Source organism: Marmota marmota, unplaced genomic scaffold, assembly GCF_001458135.2.
Source record: "Marmota marmota marmota unplaced genomic scaffold, marMar, whole genome shotgun sequence".
Taxonomy (NCBI): Eukaryota; Metazoa; Chordata; class Mammalia; order Rodentia; family Sciuridae; genus Marmota; species Marmota marmota.
The window spans coordinates 8913087-8935309 of NW_026000119.1; the positions used below are offsets into that span (position 1 = coordinate 8913087).

At 41.8% G+C, this 22223-nt stretch overlaps 1 protein-coding gene across 1 annotated transcript; it reads right to left on the reverse strand.

The window, feature by feature from the left end:
* Positions 1-282: 282 nt before the first annotated feature.
* Positions 283-21291, reverse strand: Fam47e (family with sequence similarity 47 member E). Its single transcript, XM_048784712.1, has 8 exons — positions 21067-21291; positions 16203-16566; positions 13982-14121; positions 10472-10619; positions 7398-7598; positions 2821-2976; positions 662-742; positions 283-288 (listed from the first exon to the last, which is right to left on the reverse strand). The coding sequence occupies exons 1-8, from the start codon at positions 21138-21140 to the stop codon at positions 283-285; spliced, it is 1170 nt and encodes a 389-aa protein (XP_048640669.1). The 5' UTR covers positions 21141-21291.
* Positions 21292-22223: the final 932 nt, after the last annotated feature.

The window sequence follows — 22223 nt, forward strand, 5'->3', positions numbered from 1 at the left end:
CTGCAGACTCTCCTGCTGAACTGTCCTCTCTGCTGACCTCCCCTGTGTCTTCTAAGGGGTGTAGTATCAGGATTATCCATGGGAAGAGGCTGGAGCCAGCTTTACAATTTAAAGGAACAGAACTCAAAAGGCAGAAGATAAGAAAGGGAAAAGAGGCATCAGACTCTGACAGGCCCCAAGAGGTAATCTTTGGTCCTAGTCCTTTTCCACTCGAGGGAGACCTTGCACAACAGTGACAAAATAGCAGATCTCAACTCTATCTTAAGCCACAGCTCTTTATTCTTAGACCTGGAAATAAAGGAGATTCAGAAACATCCTAAAAAACTCAGTGTGTTTTACTAACAGTCAGAATTTGCAAAGCATATGCCCTGTACACAGACCTCTTTCACTTGAGTCCCACTGAGACCAAACCTATGGAAAGTGAGACAGCAGAGAGACAAGGCACCTCTGACAGTAGCAGAAACCAAGGCAAAATAAAAAGGGCAAAATGCTGCCTCCTGTCTCTGGGTCCCTGTCTATAGAGAAGCATGATCTTTCCTCCAAGGGTGCGAGTCTTGGAAGATGCCTGTAGAAGCACTAAGATTCTGTTGGGGTAATAACGCCTTCCTGCCAACAACTGGAGCCGTAAAGCCCTCAACAGGGCTTTGCCCAATGTACTCACCCTGGGCATCCTGTAGCCCCTGCGTAGGATGAAATCCTTAAAGGCATCTATTCCATGAAGGTCTGCAAGAAACTCCTCTTCCTAAAAGAGGATTTTAAAGGACATTTAAAGAACCTGGTCAGCAGCTCTTTATAAAGTGCCTCATTTGAAACCACTCCTTCTTATTTCTAATTATGTATATAAATAACGTCCATGAGTTGATGAAAATGAAGGTTTTCAAAGACATGCAACTTTTCTTCCTCATCCTTTATATCACCCTTGTATTAAGGATAAACAACACATTTTAGCAATTAAGACAATTATTGAAGGAAGATGTCTGGAACCTAAGCTATTTGAGACTAACATTATGTCCACAATTTATAGATCTTAACTCCAAAGGGCATGACAATAAAAAGAAGACTTGATCTAGCCTCAACATCCTTTCAATATGCAAGCATCCTTTCATTTATTCAAAATTTTAAAATTGTATGTATAAGTTTATGCAACTGCAATGCCATACTAGAAGAGCATTTTACCTTCCAAACCCAGTCAATCAAGGATGGTCAAAATTCTTGTGTTTCTACAAGACAGTTGTGTGACTGTAGTGACTGCCAGCTGCCAGTACACCATAGCACCTATGTCCTGAAAAGGCTATAGCATCAACTTAGAGTGTATGGGGTAAACCATCCTTAGGGTATTGCAAAAGTGTGATTTATGAAAATAGTTGTAGAACAATTCCATTGTTTTGAATCCTCCTTATGTAAACTTCTTGATAAACAATTTTTTACTATAATAGTTATATCAACCATATTCTCAAAATTTAAATGATGTTCCTTTTTCATTAGCTGACTGTAACCATTTTGGCAAACACCTTTTCTAGCTTTTGCCATCAAAATGAAATATGTTTTAGAGAATTCTTTAAGTCTTTAAGAATTAATATTTAAGAAATTTTTAAAAAGAAAATTTCTAGACACCTTAAATCAAAAGTATGTAACTATTTGTGTTTTAAAATATTTAATTCATTGATAACTTTTCATTATTTTAAAAAATATGCCTCGAATAATTTTATGTTATATATTAAACTCCCATAGACTTAGGCAGTTCCAAAAACCATACCCTGATAAGTTCTGCTAACCATTATTCACATTATTTTGAAACTTACATAAGCATGTTGTGCTCATAAATTTGTGTTACACATCATACAAAATAAGAATTATTGGGCTGGGGATGTAGCTCAAGAGGTAGCACGCTCGCCTGGCATGCACAGGGCACTGGGTTCCATCCTCAGCACCACATAAAAATAAAATAAAGATGTTGTGTCCACCGAAAACTAAAAACTAAATATTTAAAAATTCTCTCTCTTAAAAAATAAGAATTATCTTTTATGAAAAAGATAAAAATGACCATTGTTCCTGTCTTAGTTTTCTGATCTAAAGGAGAAAACTGATGAGTGATTATTCATGAATGATAACCAAATATGTACAACATTTTGCTTTTCCCGAGTGTTTTCACATCTGTTATCTTGGAGAAGTTTGGGGTCTGTTGAAAAGAGAATATGTTCATGAACATTCTCATCAGAATCCTGTGCAAGTGTTGCATCCACATTTCCAAATATCCAGAACAATGTTGACTATCTTCTTCATTAGATACTTGTACACAGAGGTGGGCAGGCACAGTTTATTTGTTGTATGTGTTTGTTGCTTTGCAATATTAGTACTTAATCCTTGTCCCTTTCCTCTCAGACAGAACTTGTAGCTTTGCTAAATTGCAAAAAAGAATTTTCCCAGTTGCAATTTTGTATTTTTGGACAATCATCCATTACTGATAGGAAGCAAGCGTCCCCCTTAGTAACCCAAAAGCCTCCAAGACAGCACATCGATTCTAAGGACTGAGGTGGTCCTACCATGTCAACTGCCCTTTGAATAATTATTCATAGAATCAATTGTTCCAAAATGGATGGAGTGAGCTGAGTGGTGGTCCCATCTTTAGAGACATTGTGTTTACCACCCAGCTAGGAGGGTTCAGGACTTGCCTATCACCCATTTCCCACAGTATTACCAGCCTTTCTCAGTGCTGAATTCAATATGCAAGCTATAGGACTTTACAGAGCCTCAGTGTTCCACCAGAGACCCTGTGATCATCCTTAACTCAGAGGATCAAGTCTCAGCATACCTACATACCTGGTCCTGTAGCTTCTTTTTAAAATTCTCATCCTGAGATTTAGATGAAACTCTGGGATCAACCAAAGGTTCATCTGCTCTTTGCTTTTTCCATAAGTTGGTGTTCAAATACCATGCTCCATACCTCATCTTCACCGGCTTTGGTTTATAAGGATTCTATGGGAAATAACATAATTCACAGTGTCAAAAGTTAATGTTTTTGTTTTGTCATTGCAATACATCTAAGGTTCTGCTTAGGAAAGCAGGATCATTACTTTGAATTTATAGTTGGTCTTGGCCAAAGTATTTTATAAAGTTTCAGCATATTTTAATTTTACAAAAGAAATATGAAAAGTTCATAATTGAGAAAATAATGTATTAGCTAAGAACATGGTCTTTAAATTTGGACAGATCTCAGTTCAAATCCTGTCTTCTCTAAGTATTTGCGGACTCAAAATTTGTAGACTCATGTTCATGGGCTGGTTAAACTCTTCATGAGTGAAATGAAGATAACAATAGTAGTCAATCACAAAGAAAATATATGTAAGGCAGTTAGGAATCAAGTAAAAATAACATATTTTGCCCAAGGGTAATGATCTTGAACAACACCCAGTCATAAATATTATTATTAGACTCACCATAGGCCCTGCACTCTGCCCGGCTTTTCAAGTGTTGCACTATATTGTATTAAACTCACACCTTTCTTCCTGCCATCCCTCAGCAGAATGTGAAGAGAACCTCTTGCCAGATGGTGCAACACTCACCACATGCTATCCCATCACAAAAGGGGGTTTAATTCTTGGAAGGGGCAAAGAAACATGAAGCCACAAAGTCTCTCTCCCCTCTCACTCACATTTAAACTGTATGTTGGAATGGGTGGGGCATTCTAGAATTGAGCCAGCAATTCATGTCTAAGACAGAATTGGACAGAGCGGACAGGAGGGAAGTCCCACCGAGAGCTGGATTTGACGCACTATTGCAATATCCTCACCTCCTTGAGGTTTCTGGAGCATACCTGCCACACTGCTGGATCAGTGCCCTTCCACTCATTATTCCCTCTGCTATAATGTCGTTCCCTAAGAGACTCACACAGCTCACTCCTTTACCAACTCATGTCATCTTTCCAGTGGATCTTCCCTGACCGTCCAATTTTAAAATGGCAACCCCCTCACAACACTCCTTGCCTTCTCTCCCTGCCTCATTTTTCTTAATGGCATTTATCACTATTTGATATGCCATATTTCTTTAAAAATTGTGTCTCTTCTCACCCTCTAAAATGTAAGCTTTGGAGATTGCTCCCTGCTATGTCTTCCTGACAGCTAGAACAACACTGAGAGGAAATAATAGGTGCTCAATAAATTTTTGTTGAATTAAAGTCAGGTTTCTTAACTTCAATACTATTAACATTTGGGATTAGATCATTCTTTAGGGGGCAGGGTGTGGCGGACCTATACGTTGAAGGATGTTTAGCAGAATTCCTGGCCTATACCCACAAGAGGCCAGCAGCACCCTCTGTGTTGCAAAAACCAAAAATATCATCTCCAAACATTTCCAAATAGTCCTTGGAAGAGAGGGGAGGGAGCAAAGTCTTCCTCAACCTGGAACCATTGAATTAAAGGAAGGCCGAAAGGGAAGATAGGGGGAAAGGAGGAAGGAGAGGGAGAAGAATGGAGTCTACACCACTGCCACACTGCAGAACCTAAGTTCTAGAATATATTACATTGTTGATTAACTGGTGTTTTTTTTTTAAAGGCTTCTCTGAAGCCTTACTGAAACTGTCCTCACCCCATGATTGGTGGAATTGAATATTTCTTCCTATGTTCTGTACACAGATGATATTTTGTTATAGTCAGTAATTTACCTGTTGACCCCACTAGACTGTAAATTCCTAACTGCAGGAAGCAGTCCTCTAGTTTTATGTCATTTGTTCCTAGCTCTTTTGGACACACAGATTCTCAGAAGTGTTTATTAAGTAATACATAAAGGAATGGATGAGTTGATATACCTGGCAAAGAAAAATAATGTTAAATTAAAGGCACAGAATTCTATGAGGGATTAGAAGTAAGAAATAAATTTATGTCAGGAGACAAAACTCCATGGCCAATAATCCATGGAAAAATCAGCATATACCCTGTATCTAAAGGAAGAGAAAGCATCGAAGGGGAACTTCAGACATAGAGAATACTAGGAGAAGGTTAAGGCAGTGGGAAGCTCAGAGTTTCAAAGAATATCAAAGGGCAGATCATAGCAGTCCTGAGAATACTACAAGGAATAGAAAGATAAAGATGAGGACTTCCACTTCCAGAATAGGAATAGGGTTTATCCTCCTACTTACAGCATCTTAAAAACAAAGACAGAGAGAGAGAGAGAGAGAGAGAGAGAGAGAGAGAGAGAGAGAAAGAAAGAAAGAGGGAGAGAAGCAGGCTAATGATTTGCATGACAGTGAACCTCAGGTAACAGAAGGACATTGGTCCCTGAGAGACAAGCAACAAACAAACTAAGCCCCATAATTGCCACCAGTGTGTTGCCTTGAAAGGGTTTGCAGGTCACACAAAGAGAGGAGAGGCCTAGCCAGGAGCAACCAGTGTCCTCTTTGAATTGAGGAGATAGAATTGAGAGTCCAGGGAGACCAAGGCAAACTTATTTTACCACACAGAGTAAGAGAGAGGAGAAAGATACAGAGAGACAGAACTAACACAGTGTCTCGTATTTGCACAGGCAGGATCAGTGCCTTTAAAAAAAAAACCTAATGGAAAACCTAATGATTCACAGGACACTTGGAAGAATACACCTGAGGGTCTTGCTCAGTAGTAGGGAACAATTAGCCATAGATTGAACACTGCTCTGGTAAATCTTATTTATTTATTTATTTATTTATTTATTGCTGGTGTTGGAGATGGAACCCAAAGCGTTGCACATGCTAAGCAAGAGCTCTACCACTGAGCTTCATATCCAGTCCCAATAAATCTTAAAAGCAAGCTCCCAAAGGAACAGATTCCTCCAAAAAAATCCCATAATAAATTTTAAAAATATTTACAAAAATACAAAAGTACCCAACACCCAGTAAGTTAAAATTCACAATGCCTAGCATCTACTCAAAGATCACCAAATATGTAGAGATGCAGAAAAACATAAGCCACAATGAGGACATAAATCAATTAATGGAAACTGACACAGAACATACACAGATGTTAAAATTAGCATATAAGAACATCAAAGTAATCATTAAAACTGTATTATATATTCAAAAGATTTAGAGAGCAGATAAACTCATTTCAGGTAAAATATATTATGCTGTTGGTTAACTGTTGATTTTTTTTAAGACTTTCTTAAAAATACTTTTAGTTGTAGGTAGACACAATACCTTTATTTAATTAATTTATTTTTATGTGGTACTGAGGATCAAACTCAATGCCTTAAGCGTGCTAAGCGAGCGCTCTACCACTGAGCCACAACCCCAGCACTGATGTTTTTAAGACTTTGAGGGAAAAGATTCCCCCTTATAGTTTAGAGCTGGAATGTTTCTGAAAGGCTCCTTTGTTGATCTTCAATGCAGCAATGTTCACAGGTGGAACTCTGACTCAATCAGCAGATAAATCCATTGATCACTGCAGATTAATCCATTGATAGCTGAATGGATGAAAGGGAGGTGGTGGACAATTGTAGATGGTGGGGGATGGCTGGAGAAAGTAAGCCACTGGGGGCAGGGCCTAGAAGGGTAGTTCTTTTTCTTAGCCTCTTCTTCTCTATCTTTTCGCTTCCTGGCTGCTTGAGGTAAGTGACTCTGCTCCGCTGTGCCATCTCCACCACGATGCTCTGCCTCACCGCAGGCTCATAGCAATGGAGCCAGCCCACTTTGACCTCAACCCTCTGAAACTGTGAGCCAAAATAAATCTCTTCTCCTTGAAGGGGTTCTTCTGTGTTTTGTCACAGGAAAAAAATCTAACACAACAGTACCCACCCAATTTAGGCACTTAAGTCTCTTGTTGATGTGCACAATTTGATATATATATATATTTGTACTGACACATTAGGTAAAAAAATTTAAAAAGTATTCTAAAAGCTCAGAGTACTTCCCTTCCAAGCATGGCATGCTATTTCTCCTTTCTGTTGCCTTATTTTTTCATCTGCATAGCAACTGAAGGGTGAGGAACCTGAGTGATTTGCTAATGATTAGGAAACCATGTGGTCAGAATGATGGTTTGTGGTCTATAAGATGCTGGTAAAAATTCAAGAATTCTTTGGGCATAAAATTAACAAGAGTTCACAATCATAATGCTCATGAATAACAGACATTCATGCATATTTCTTCTAGTTGTTAGAACTTCAATGTATAAAACACATTAAAAATTTTGTCTCTGAAAATGACTATTCAGATATGAACAATAATTCTGAATGACATGTCTTATTTGAATAACTGACTTTGTTATATGTATTAAATATTCACTCATTTATCAAATATTTATTAAACATGAAAATATCTTAAGAATTCTGCTTTAAAAAGCCAGTACCCCTGAATTACCAGAATTCAGGAACTTTTAAGACTTTACTGCAACTTATTTTCTTAAATTTTCAGGCTACTCTTTTTCTGCAATCACCTGTGGTTTCCGTTGTGTCCTCTCATGATCTCGTTTCTGGAAGAAATCTGCCTCCTGCAGCTTATTTAGCCCCACACTCTTCTTCAACTCCAAAGGAACCTGGTTTAGCCTCATCACACGCAGCACATCACAGGGTGGTTTGCTCTGATAACCAAGGTCAAACTGTTTCAAGATGAACTCTTCATCGATGTTTGAACTTCCCTAGAAAAATACCACAAGCATGAATGGAGGGCAGCGATAAAATACTCCTTGCTTTCTCCTTTCATCTAAGGGAGGTTTCTGGCCACTGCTGGGGAAGTTCCAAGAGAGGGGGAAAAATTGCTCAGTCATCACTCACTGCAGACAAGAAGTATTTGGGACTGGAGGGCTTTGTCAGTACATTAACAGACCACTTAGGACCTGCAGGAAGTCTCTGGGGGAAATAATGTCTGTTTGATCAAAAGCAAACCTCTCCAACACTTCATAGCAGTGACTTATCTAGAGGGATTTTCCAGATGCATCTAGATGTGGCAGTGCTTGTTTTGTCCACATACCCTTATAAGGAAATCTGCCTTCCTCATGGCCCCAGGGGAAAGAGGCAGTTCTAGTCAGCCATGTTTCAGCCATACTCAGAACAACCTCTCCATTTCTTCCCCCAGCTGTAGGTGGAGGGAGGAGAGGTGAGCACATTAAGAACAGCTAATCTGTACTCTCTTAACCTATGATACAGTTAATGGTGAAAGATAAATTAGACTAACAGAATCCCACTCTGGAGGAGAAAATTGGGAAACAGAATGAGGATATTAACGACTGGAGCTGAAGGTGGAGTGGAGAGCATAAGAGAAGTCCAGAAACAGTCGGGCATAAAAGATGAGTGGAATCAGAATGAGGATGAAATGAGAATGGAGCAGAATCAGAGCAAGCAGTATCAATGAGACGAAAACCAAATAGCATAAAAGGAAAAAGCCTGAGTTAGTTGTGAAGAAAATACCACAGGGTGATTTCATGAGGACCTAAGTTGTAGAATTTAGGTGAAGATGGGATCTTGGTCATAAAGGAACACAAAGAAGGCTGTTTACCTGATCAACTGTCTACCAATCTAAGGTTCTTCAAATTTCCTGCCTAAAGGAGTTATCTCCAGTGGAAGGACAGGAGAGGCTGAAGGGCTGGAAATTAGCAAGATTATGAAGAAGCAGTAGTGCAGGCACCAGGTATAGTGGACATCATTTACCTTCTCTAGCACCTTTATTCCAATCACCTGCTGGGGAACTTTCCCCTGTTGGGAGCTACCACATGGGAATCCAGCGCCCCCTAGCTTTGAGCGATAAGAGTGTGGAGATGTGGCAAGCCAGCCATGGGCTGTGTGTGCTTGAACTCTTTGAGCATTGAGCGCACAGGGTGGACTGAACCAATGTTGCCCCTCTGTTTGGGTGGGCAGGGTCCTATCTTTTTACTCACTCTGCCTATGATCCTCACACAGCACATGAGATGGGTGTGGCCTTCCTAGATGTCAGTCAACCTATGACAGCAAGACCTCAGGAAGCTAGACTCAACCCCCTGAAACCTGACCCCTTGCCTCATTTGAATGGCTTCTCCCCAATAAAAGGGTTGAGCACGTGCTCCTTGCTCTCTTTCTTGCCTGCCTTGCCCCCCTTGTTGGAGCTGTGGCTGAGGAGTGGTCACTGAACCCAAAGAAAAGGTACTTTCTGTGTCTCTGCCTTTATTTAGTCCCCAAATTCACTTGGAATGATGCTGACCAGTTTAGTCGTGTGACAGGACATCTCTCCCTCCTTTTCCATCTGCTGTAGCTGAGATGGACACCCTCATTTCTTGGTCTCAGGGTTAGACATGTGACCCGACCTAGCCAATGAGTATTCTCCATTTTCTTAATCAGAGTGGTTAATTCAGGCACAGGCATATGACCCAAGTTAGTTTCAGCCCTGAACTTTTCCCTATTGAAAAAAGGTTATGGGCTGGGGTTGTGGCTCAGTGGCGGAGTGCTCACCTAGCATGCATGAGGCACTGGGTTCGATCCTCAGAACCACATAAATGTAAAATAAAGATATTGTGTCCACCTAAAACTAAGAAATAAAATAAATATTTTAAAAAAAGAAAAGAGGTTACTTTCTTCCCACTTAGTTGTTCACTGGTAGAACATAAGCTTGGAAATTTTAATGACTGTTTTTGGCATCTCTTGGGGAAAGGCTGCTTGCAAATGAAGTAAGACAGAGGGGTGCAGGAAAGATAGGGACAGCCTCTAAAAACATTTCAGCACCTGCATCCAGCTGTGGCCCAACCTCCTAATGCCTCTGGTTAAATTCCCTTTTCTCTTTTAAACCAGTCAGAATTATACTGGGGTCTGGAGGGTAGTCACTAGCGAAGGAAACTGTGATAAATAAATACATTAACTAAAACCAACTAATACACTCAAAACATGGTGGGCAGGGTTGGTAATAAATACTGGAAGACCTTAAATCCATGGAAAGCATCAGTAAAGTAAACATCTACAGAGACTCAGAGAGAGAAATAAGTAACTTACTAAGTTCTTTTTTTAAAGTTAGATCTACATGGTTACATATAGTTGGGTTTATTCCAACAAACTCAGACATGCATGGAAATTGATTTCAGTTCATGATTGCCCCTTTTCCCTCCTGTCTCGCTCCCTAATAGATTCTTGAAGGAGGGCAAGGAAAGTCCTTGATAACTGAGTCAAAAGTCTCTTCCTGTCTAAAAACATTTTGTAAAGTTTACAGTCAAGCACAGCTGCCCAAGTACTTAGAAATAAATATAACTCAGAGGCATGGATTAGAGAAGGAATAAAGGAGAGAAAATAAGTTCCTGACATTGAAATGGAAAATAAAAAAAAATTTCATATCAATGACGTGAGATATAAACATAAATGTTTAAATTAGCTGCAAGCTTGCAAACTCCAGAAATTTCACTACCAGAAGTATTTCTATTACAAATGACAGAAAAGACTTATTCCTTTATGACTTGGACGATTTGATTTATATTTTATTCAAACAGTGTTTTTGAATGAAAGCAACTTTGAGATTGACTTTTTCAAGTAGGTTTAAGTATTCCTGCTAACTTACAAGAGTGGTAGCCCACTTGCAGAAGTCACTAACTTCTCTGCGTACATTTTCATGCAGAAGAGGACCATCTTCATGGAGCACATCTGTTTTACTTGGCTTTTCTTCATAAAGCCACTGGCCTGAATGTGACATAGGAGTCTTCTTGGGACTAAAGATAATGAGATCACCAAATAGTTACTATTTGAGGCATTAATTATCCTTTGCTATATTTAAGCAATACTTATTAAGCGCCAAATATGTGTCAGGCAGTCATTAGATATCAGGAATTAGCTATAAATAAGTCAGGTCCCTGTCCTCAAAAAGCTTATGATTGAGTAAGAGGCAAAAATAGAAAATACATAAGCATATGTCTTTATAAGTGATTACAAGTGATATAAAGAAAAATAAAATGGGGCAAAAGGGATGGAGAGGGGTGGCAGATGGCATTTCAACACAGAAAGTCTCTTTACTACAGTGATAGCTGAACAGAGATCCAAAATAAGAAAGGTCAAACCATGAAATATGGAATCATGCGAACACCAGGCAGAAAAGACAGGCCTGTGCATGGACCCTGAGGTGGGGGTGTGATGAGAATGTTCAGGATCAGCAGAGACCAGTATAACTGGAGAGGAGTGGTTAAGGATTAGAGTAGAAGAGGAGGAGGCCTGGGAGTTAACAGAGGCCTGATCATATGGGACCTTAAAGGCCACTGTATTTGGGTTTTGCCCTGAGTAAGTATGCAACTGGAGAATTCTAAGCGAAGGAATGGCACTACCCAACTTAAAGGATCATTTTAGCTATTACGTGACAAACAGATTTGAAAGGGGAGCAAGGGTGGAGGGCATAAGACCAACTGATAAACTATTGCAATAATCCAGGCAAGAGATGATGGTATCTTGGAATGAACTAGAAGTAGTAGAGAGGTGAGATTTTGGATCTCAAAAATAAAGACATTAATATTTTTTGGCAGATTGCATCTGTTGTTCTAGAAACAATGGGAAGAATGGAACCCCATTAAATGGACCCCTCAATAAATATTTATTTATTGAGCTGAAGAAGACAGGAGTAGGAACAGGTTTCAGGGAGAAATCTAGAGTTCAGTTTCAGACTTGTCTAGTTTGAGCTGCCAATTATACACCCAAGGGAAAATACTGAATTATCTATAAATAGAGGGACTGGACAAGGTCTCTTGGGTGTGAGTATACAGAACAGAAGATGTCAGAGACCGAAGCACTTCCAGCTTTAAAGGAAATGAAGAGGGAAAAGGAAACGAAGACCAAAGAGAGGACCATGAGGTAGAAGAAACACTAAGAAAAGAGTATTCCAGAAGCCAAATGAAGAAAGTCTTATGAGAAAGATGATGTCATTAACTGTGTCAACGGCTATTGATACATCAAGGGTGTTGATCACTGAAGACGGGTCTAGTTCAATCATGACCTTAACTAAGCAAGTCCAGAGAGTGAGTGCTAGAGATAAAAGCCTGATTGCTGTGATTTCAAAAGACAGGAAAAAAAGGGAAGTGTGTTTGTCTGGTTCTGGTCAAGGGCAGTTGTCTTCAAGATGGGAGATATCACCTCATGCTGTGGCAGGCTGATAATGGCCTCCAAAGAGAGAAGGTGCTAATCCTTGGAACTCGTGTAACTTTATTTGGAAAGAGTCTTTGCAGATATGATTCAGTTAAAGCATTTGAGATGGGGAGATTATCCTGGATTATCTGGGTGGGCCTTAAATGCCACTATAATTGTCCTTGTAAGAGGGGCAGAGGAAGACTTGACACACACAAAGGAGAAGGCAATGTGAAGACAGAGCAGACAGACTTGAAGCTGCTGGTCTTGAACACTGGTATGATGTGGCCAAAGCCAAGGAATGCCAGCAGCCACCAGAAGCTGGAGGAGGTAAGAGATCCCCTGGAGCCCTGGAGGGATCATGACCCTGCTCATTTTTTATTTCAGCACAGTGATTCTTATTTCAGATGTCTGGCCTCCAGAGCTGTGACATAATACAGTTCTGTTTTTAGCCAAAAAGTTTATGTTCAATTTTTATATTATCTAAAGGAAATGGATCATATGCTTACAGAAAAAATTCACCTTTATGTAGTTATGCACTTATGTTGTGATACCATAATTTATTTACATTGTAATATTATTCATTTCCTCTGTATTTTACCTTCTCCTCTTTCAAGTAGATAACCCATTCATTTGTAATTTCTTGCCAAGAGATTTTTGCAGGATTCAACAAGGAAACTGCCCAAAGTGAAAGGCAGATCCTATATGTATATTTCTTATTTTATCATAGATCTTTACATATAATACTCCTCTCCCTTCTATACTCAGGTTCTGAGCAATTTGAAAAATAATGCAAAGACCAAAGACAAAAGTCAAAATATCACCTTTATTACTAATAGCAGCCATGTTGGATGATGGCTTTAGATCCAAGAGGGCTTGCTAACTGAAATTCAGATACTGGTGGACTCTCCCACACAGTTCCCAGCAGGGCCGGATGAGTGTCGACTTCCCCTCTAGGGTGGAGGAACAAGAACCTGTGCTTCACATGGGCCTTCTTGCTCCCCAGTGGAAGAGGGGGAAAACTGAGGTGAGCATGCCCAGTTGTTCTCCCAAAATTCATCAAGGAGTAGACTGAAGAGCCAAAAATGTCACTACAGTAGAACACCTATCACCTTAGGTCAACAAACATATGATTCAATACACTGTATTCTCTCTTAATCCACCTCCATGTAGGTAACTTGTGTGACTGACAGAGCTCTTCAGGCCACTACTGAGCACAATAACCAGGGTCTCCAAAGCTGTAAACATTATGGGTTCTGTGACTAGGCTGCTAGATAGTTCTCCCCTATCTACAACACACCCCAGTGAGCTCATTGAGTTTTAAAAGCCAAATATGTATCCCAAATTCATTTATGTCAACTATACTTATCATGGTGTTTACATTATTTAATTAAATATTAGGTGAATTGGGGAAACAAGAATGTGATACAAAATAGAGATGTTTCTACTAAGTGTAAGTCTTTGGAAAATTTCAATGTGTGGTTTATGCAAGAAAAATGAGTGGAAACTTCAAGCAGTATACTTTGCCAAAAGGCTTTATATTAAGATTAGCAAGTGAATGTAAACGTATGCTTTAGGAGAAAATCATCCTTTACACTTCCTTGTATTATTAATTATTTTGGTGATTATCCAATTATCTACTGGCCTCAGTAATTTTGAGTAAAAGGGCTCCTGCCATAGATAATTCAAGAACCATTATATACCAATTAGTCAGGCTTTTTGCTGTTCTCTTGTTGAACAAGAGTCATGTGGACACCCATGTTTGCACCATTGCTAAATAAATCATATTCATTTAAGAAATCAGCACTGTTCAGAGCAGGACCCTGGACATTTTTCCTTCCTCCTTAAGAGCTTAGTTATTTTGCTTCTTCAAGATTATTCTAAAGATGAAAAGCTTCGAGAAGGTAATTTCTACAATGTTTTTTCAGGTGACAACCACGAGCGAGGGGTGAAGAAGAACACTCACAGTCTCAGGCACACTTGGGTAGAACGGTTTTTAAAAAGCTTTGTGGGCTCCTTTGTTCCTTTCTTGATGTCCTGACAATAAGCCCAAGTATCCTCCAGCTTCCTCTCAGGATCAAGCACTTCCAGCACCTGTAATAAGAGCTACAAACACAAAAAGCCTTAGCAAGAAAGAAAAAGGTGCTGGCAAGGGGGCCCCTATTCTAAAGCAAAACAGACCTACTGGCCCCTTTGTTTGCCCTTTTCAGTCAACCAATGCCATCTATCGAGTTCTGTGCCAAGTACTTTGTGGAGTGCTGTGGACAAATCTCTCATCACCTCGACAGGAGGTGTACAGGCTTTGTACTATAGCAGTCCCACCTCCTCTAGATGGAATATGCCGCTGGATCTACCCCATTCCCAAAGGTCCCGTGGGTTAAAGTGTCTCCATAGAATTTCTGAGGTTTTTGCCTGCCCAACCCATATCCTTCCTCCCATGAATAACATGATTCTTTGGAGAATCACCTCTCCCTCCATCTCAACCCATATGATCTGAATCAGCCTAACCACATCCTGACTCTATAGGCAGGTCAGGTCAATCAGAACCTCAGCGACTGGTTTAGGAATGGGCTTATCAATTAAGTGGGATGCATAGGATTTTGCTGGGATTGTGGTGGGTAGAATTTAAATCTGGAGCTGCTGGTAGCCATCTTAGCACCATAAAAAGAGGTTCCTCAAAAAAAAAGCCAAAATATTTAGTTGGGGAGGTCAGACATGGAAATAAGAGCCATAATCCCATGCCATGTCCCTGTGCCATTTGAGGTGTGTGCAAACAATCTCTCTGTCATGGATTCAGAATCTTGGGCCTACAGGAGGCAGTGAAGAAAAGCCCCAGGTGGAAATGAATGGATCAGCAATTCCAGCTGTTCTCTTAATGGACTTCTCTGCCACTAGTCCCTTACTCATTAAAAATATTTATTGAGCATCTACCATAGGCCAAGTATTGGTAATACACAATGAAAGACAGGTGAAGTCCCTGTGCTCACAGTGAGAAGCCAGTGGTGACAAAACCTATGATGACACCTAGAGCCTGGGGAGGGACAAAGGGTGAGGGTGGAAGGGAAGTGCTATTGTGTGCAGGCCTCTACAACAAGGGGACATTTGAGCAAAGAGCCGAAGGAGAGAGCCAGGCAGTCATCTAGGGGCAAGTGTTCCAGGCACAAGAACAGGGACCAGACATGCTCATAAGTTTCACAGAACTTGGAATGGAGTGAGTGCAGAGGAGCAGGCCGTGAAGGTGGAGAGGGAGCAGAGCAGGAGCTCTCAGGGCCTCTCAGACCAGGGAAGGACTTTGGCTTTACCAAATGAGAGGGTTTTTTTTTTTTTTTTTTTGAGCAGGGAAGTGACATGATTGGATTTACCTCTGTGAACCATGAACAGGCTTGAGGGTAGGCGTGGGGGAGCTGGCACTGCTAGTGCCCTGCCCTACCCATTCTGCCCTTTCTCCTCAAATCTAACAGAACCTGGGTTTCGTTCAAGGCTGCAGGCTCAACTAAGAAACTCAATTTCTAGACACCCTAGGAGCCAGAAGTGATGTTTTCTGGGAAAGCTATTATGTGCATCATTATGAGACAGTCAGCTGGCATGTACCTTTAACCTTTGCCCCTTCCCCCTTTGGGTTTGAAAGACAGATTTAATGCCATTCTTAGATATAAGGACAAAAGACATAGGCTAAGGAGTATGGAGCAGAACATCAGAAGTCAAGACATTGGGGACATGACAGAGCTGCTGCCAGCCTTGGCTTTGACAATCTGGTAGATTTTCCCCATGACCTTTCAGGTTATATGTGTGGTGTCCATCTGCCCGTAAGTACTTTAGGACACCTCCTAGCTCCAAGCTAATGGGTCAGAAGTAAGAATGAACAATTCCCTCCATTTCTCCTTCTCCCCAAAAGTCACAAAGCAAAGTAGATTGAGGGGGAAAATCAGAATGTCTTGGTTTGCTGTACCTTTGCAAGTCAAATGGTTTCATAGGAGTGAAGGGAGAAGATAAGTGTTGGTGCTGTTTGTGTTTCTTGGGGGCAGAGAAAGGAAGGCTTCTCTGAGCCCCATGAGAATGTCACCCTGGGGGGCATTCTTTTCTTCTTATCAATGAGTCCCCTCCTCAAGGAGAGTCTCTGGGCATCTCCAGAGAATTTTCTCCAAGGCCCCCGTGAAACCCATCCCACAAGCCCTGGGACAGATCACCTGGGCAGGCATGGCTTCTTCCAGGTGGGGATGGAGAGCCAGGGGATGCAGAGCCAAGCGGGCTTCCACATCCTCCACAAAAGCCTTCCGAGCCCGTTGGGCCCACGAGAGCCTGGAGAGCAGGGATGCTTCCTTGGGCAGCTCATTCGATCTCTTCTTGGAAGGTGGTGGAGGGACTCCATGATGAATCATGGGCAGAAAGCTCTCCTTGGGGCCCTGAGCGATTAGACCTCCACAAGGCCGACAGCCTTTCCTGAAGTCCAGGCCCTCTCCCACAAACACCCAGCGCTGGCTGTTCAGGGATCTAGGGAACTTCAGCCTTCTGTGCACAGTGAAATACCCGGAGGACAGATGCTCTTTGTACCTAGAAGACACCAGGTAAGATCTTATGGACCAGAGGATTGGGATGGGAGAAGGAGATCGCAAGGAGGCTGGACTCAACCTTTCTAAGGGAGAGATTATGGGAAGAAGTATTCACAAGAAGGCTGACTCAATCATACTCCAAGTTCATGGCACAGTATCACTGGTTTGTGCAAAGACTCACCCCAGCTTCCTTTATTCTCTTATTATTACTATTTTAAAATTTAAGATAGGGTCTCACCACGATGCCCAGGTTGATCTCAAACTTGTGAGATCAAGTCATCCTCCCACCTCAGCCTCTCAAGCTGCTGGGACCACAGGAGTGCGTCACCACATCCAGCTCTATTTACTCCATCTTGTCCCCACATCTCACCTCCACTGCCCTCATCTGCAAAACCACTCTAACGGATTTGAAGTGCATTCTTTGTTTTCATACCTCATTGAAATATCTGAATTGTCCTTTTATGTGCATGTATTCTTAATTTACTTAAATGGTAGACACTGTTCTGTTTCTTGTTTACAAAGCACTGTACTTCAAAGACTCATCCATGTCACGTGTATTTTAAAGACCCATCCAAGCATAAGTCTAACCCATTATTCAAACTACTGCCACCACATCTTGCATTCATTCTTGAATTCTTGTGGCTTGAACTCTATAAGAAAGACACTCAAATTGCTGACCCTTTCAGGGACACTTTGTTTTCACTAAATGCGACACAGTGTAGTAGAGTGTAAAGAATCTGGGTCCCAGTGACAAATTAGCCTCTAATTAGTCGAGTGACACTGGCACTTTATACAACCTCTAGGGTCTGTGGTTCCTCCTGAAACTCAGGAGGTGAAAGGCTGCAAGATGGTGGCACATAATCCTGTCACTTGGCCTTCTTTGTGTTTTAATAAGAATCATAATAATTTACTTCCTACATGACAGGCACTGTACTAAGTTCTTTATATGCATTGGTATGTTTAAATCTCATATTATTATTATTTCATTTACAGAAAACTGAGGCACAAGAAGTTAAAAGATAAAACACACATTGTCAAAGCTCAAGCAGCTCAAGAGTGGTAAGGCTGCGATGTTAAGCCAGGTAGTGTGGCACCAGAAAAGTCTGCTTAACAACTACATTAGAGCTCCCAATATATAAACATGTTCACATAAACAAGCTAGAACTCCAACTCCTCTTGAAAAATCAGGAGAGTTTCCAAGATCTGGGAACACTGGGTCCACCTTTCTATGGAGCCACCATTGGCTTAATGGCTGCCAGTTCAGGCAAATCACATGCTGTCTCCTTCCCAGCCTCCACCTCTCCCTACTGCCTCTTAAGCAGCCTGCTTCAGCCAGCTTCCTTACCCACCAGGCCCCTGTTTGCAGTGAGTATTTAGGTCATGAAGATGAGATGGAAGTCATGAAACCAGCTCCTCTATAACCTGACACAACCAGCCAATGCCAAAGCCAGGACTTGGAACCTGAGCACTGATTTTCCTAACACATCTCAGGTCCTTGGTCAGATCTTCGTGGAGCACTGGTGTCTTTTCCTGAAGCCTCTTCTACCTGAAGTTCCCTATTATCAAAGAAAAATGGCTCTTTACACCCAATCTAATCCTTACTGTAACCATAGCCACTAAGCATTTTTAAGAGATTCTAGCCTTGACCCTATTCTTTTCTGGTGAAAACCAGAAGCTTCTTATTTGCTGTGAGTATGTGTGTGTGTATATGTGTGTGTGTGGTAAAGGCTTAACCCAGCTCTATTGTGAAAATTTAATGAAAGGACCCAAAAGGGTGACTTGTAAAACGTTGCTCTCTGCCTTGTATAAATCACTCTCAGATAGCTAAAAGCAGAAGGGTGTTGAAACTGCATCTAAGCTTGAGATTAACAACACATTCAGCATGACCTATTGGCAAGTAACCCTCCTCATTATTAAATATTTTCACATTTATTTTCCACATATTTATGACTAACTCAACTATCCAAGCACTTCTTAAAATCAAATCAGACAACAAACGTTTTTGCTTAAGCATAGCCATACAATTCAAAATGGGAAATGTGAGTGCCTAGTCCAGGCTTCTTAGAACATTAGAGCTGGCAGAAACCCTGAAAGAAATCTTGACCACCTTCTTCACTTTCAATGAGAAAACAGTTCTGAGAGGTGAGCGAGGCTAGAGGGAGTGCTTTCATCTACTTCACATAGCCTCATAGAGCTAAAGAGCTCACTTCTCTGCATTTTGTAGGGAACAAGGGTGCTGGGGATTTTACCCAGGGGTGCTTCACACTAAGCTACATTCCCAGACTTACTTATTTATTTATTTATAATTTTGAGATGGGAATCTCACTAAGTTGCTGAGGCTAGCCTTGAATTTGTTATCCTCCTGCCTCAGCCTCCTGAGTCACTGGCATTATAGACATCTGTCACCTCTCTGTATTTTGTTAAGCCCAGGAAATCTTGCTTGACCCATAAAATTGAAAACACTTTTTTGCCATGCATAGTAGTGCATGCCCATAATCACAGCAACTTGGGAGGCTGAGGCAAGAGGATTTCAAGTTGGAAGCCAGCCTCAGCAACCTAGCAAGGTCCTAAGTAAGTTAGTAAGACTCTATTTCAAAATAAAAACCAAAAAGGACTGGGAATGAAGCTCAGTGGTCAAGTACCCCTGGATTCAATCCCTAGTGCCACCAAAAAAACAAAACCCAAAAAAACCCAACATTTTTTTTTTGAGAGAGAGAGAAAATTGTTTTAATATTTATTTTTTAGTTTTCTATGGACACAACCTCTTTATTTTATTTTTAAATGGTGCTGAGGATCAAACTCAGTGCCCTGCGCATGCCAGGCGAGCAGGCTACTGCTTTAGCCACATCACCAGTTCCCCCCAACATTTTTTTCCCCCAACCAATACTATTTTCACAGACACTAGTATAAGACATATGGCTAGTTCCCTCCATAATAATTGCAATGAACTTTGGAAATTTACCATAAAGAAATGAAAAATTCTTTTTCAGCACTGGGGATTGAACCCAGGGCCTCACTCACACATGTTAGGTAAGTACTCTATCACTGAGATAAATGCCTAACCCTAAGAAATGAAAACTTAAGTTCTTTCAAAAACCTTAACACAGTGTTCACAGCAGCTTTATAGGTAGTAGAAAAAGAAACTGGAAACAACCTGCATTTGCTCAACAGGTGACTAGATAAAGTGGGGTACACCCATAACACAGAACACTACGCAGTACCAAAAATGAACAGATGGTTGATACACACAACCTGGATGGATCTCAAGAATCTATGACCAGTGAAAAAGAGCCAAAATCAAAAGGTTATACACTGTATTATTCTACTTATATAACATTCTTAAAAGAACAAAATTATAGAAATGGAGAACAGATTTGTGGTTGTCAAGGGCTGGGGGATGGGAAAAGGAGTGATGAGAAGGGGATAGTACAAAGTGGTTCCTTAGTGGTCATGAAACACTTTGCATCTTGCAGTATACACATGACAATGCACAGAGCTATATGCACACACAGGAATGTAAGTAAAAACTGCCGTGATCCAGAGAAGGTCTGTAGTCTAATTACTAAGTTATATCAATGTCAATTTCCTGGTTTGGTAATGGATTATAGTTATGTAAGATAGTACCCTTGGAAGCAGCTAGGGGGAAGGATGTGTGGGAACTCTGAACTTTTTTTGCAATCTCTTGTGAGTCTACAGTTATTTAAAAAAAAAAAAAAAAGGGTGTAAATGGCGGGAGGGACCCAAAATCTCAAAGAGTTCATAATTGCTAACATATATACAGTGCATACTATATGCCAGTGACAGGTTTCCATGCGCTACCTCCCTTAATCACCCCAACAATTCTATAAAGCTGATTCCTTTTATTGTTCCCGTTTCACAGTTAAGAAAAGTGAGCCCAGAAGGAGCCGCTAAGTTACTTAACGTCACCAGGCAAGCATGAGGAGACCTGGCTTTTCTGATTCTAGACTTTGGCATCTTAACCGTCACTAGGAACAGCCTCCACCGTGAGCCAAAAGCAATTCTTATGAATTGGCAAAAGGAAAAGTCTCATGTTCCTGCCCACAGTGGCTGTGACAAGAACCCTCCAAAAAGGTAGGAGGCCTCCCCAGCACCTGATTCATTACCCCACCAGGGGCTTGGCTTGGCTAGAGCCATCAGTTGGATTGCCAAAGGCTCCAGGTACGGCTGATGCTTTACACTGGATGTAAATTTGGCATCAGTGAAACAGTCGGCCCACGAAGGAAAGAAAGGGTGGGTTAGAGGATCGAAGCTCAAAGGCTCAGCTAGGGCAGCCTCCACGGTTGACTCCGTGGCCATCAGTCTGCTATCTGGCTGGAGATGTTAATCTACAGCCCCTCGGTAATTGTGAGGATGAGGGAAGGAGGGGTCCTTTGCTAGGCGCCCTCTGCCACCATCGGCCACCCCCACCCCCCGCGCCCCTGCCCCAGCCCCGTGAGCACGGGATCCAGGCGCCCTCGCGCGGCCTCCGCGCGCCGCTTACCGGGGCCCGCAGTACCGGCGCTCGGGCACCGGGGCCAGCGTTCCCGACCGCAAGAGCCGCCTGCAGTCGGTCATGGTGCCAGAGGCTGCATGATCTGTGCCCGGCCCTGGGTGGTGTGTTCCCCGCCCGCCTGTCCGTTGTCTGGGAGACCGCGCAGCCCAGCGCTGCCCGGACCTGCCCAATTTGCCCCGGAGCAACCCAGGCACCTCCCCAGCCCCGCGGTACTGCCTTACCCGGGCTAGCACGTCCTTCACCCCAGGGGCGGGGACCTGGCCTAGGAGAGGGAGAAAGAGCCGACCTTGATTTAATCATGTTTTAATCCGCAGGGAAATCGTGTTCATGCCCTTCCCACAGAAATTTAACACCAGCTGGACCAGGCCTTTAGGGTTCATCACGTTTTTAAAAAGTGTCTACCAATGGGGTTGGGGATGTGGCTCAAGCGGTAGCGTGCTCGCCTGGCATGCGTGCGGCCCGGGTTCGATCCTCAGCACCACATACCAACAAAGTTGTTGTGTCTGCCGATAACTAAAAAAATAAATAAATATTAAAAAAAAAAAAAGTGTTTACCGAAGGAAAGGAAGGACGAAGGCAGCGGGAGAGAAAGAGAAAGCAAGTGAAAGAAAGAGGAAAGAGGGGGAATGTCTTCTAGCACCAAGATGTTTTGCTGGAGGCCCAGGAACATCCTGTCTCACTGCCTCCGGAAAGGGCTGCACACTGGTATCCATCCATTATTTCCATGGTTCCTTTCAGCTCTTGTGCCATTTAATTCCTGTGATTTAACCTGCTTGCCTCAACCCGCTTCCAGCAGGGATGTCACCATCCAGATGGGTTCGGATTGCAGGAGGTTGTGTTTTGGTTTGGCGAAATTCCGCCTCCTCCTTCTGAGTGTTCCTGATTTAAATGTAAGCATTGCTTCCAGAGAAATACCAGGAAAGTATTCTGTCCCCAAATTACTGCAGTAGTTAAATTGTTTGTTATGGTGGATTTTTTTTTTTTTTTAAAGCCAGTTAGCCAGAATCTCCTCATCTTCAAACTCTGGGATTAAGATAATTTGACCTTTGGGAATCTATCAGATACTGTTAAAGGTCTTCTGGCCTGAACTAGTTCTGCATTTCCACTGGCTATTTGTGTTCTGCAGCAGAGAGCACTGGGGTCCC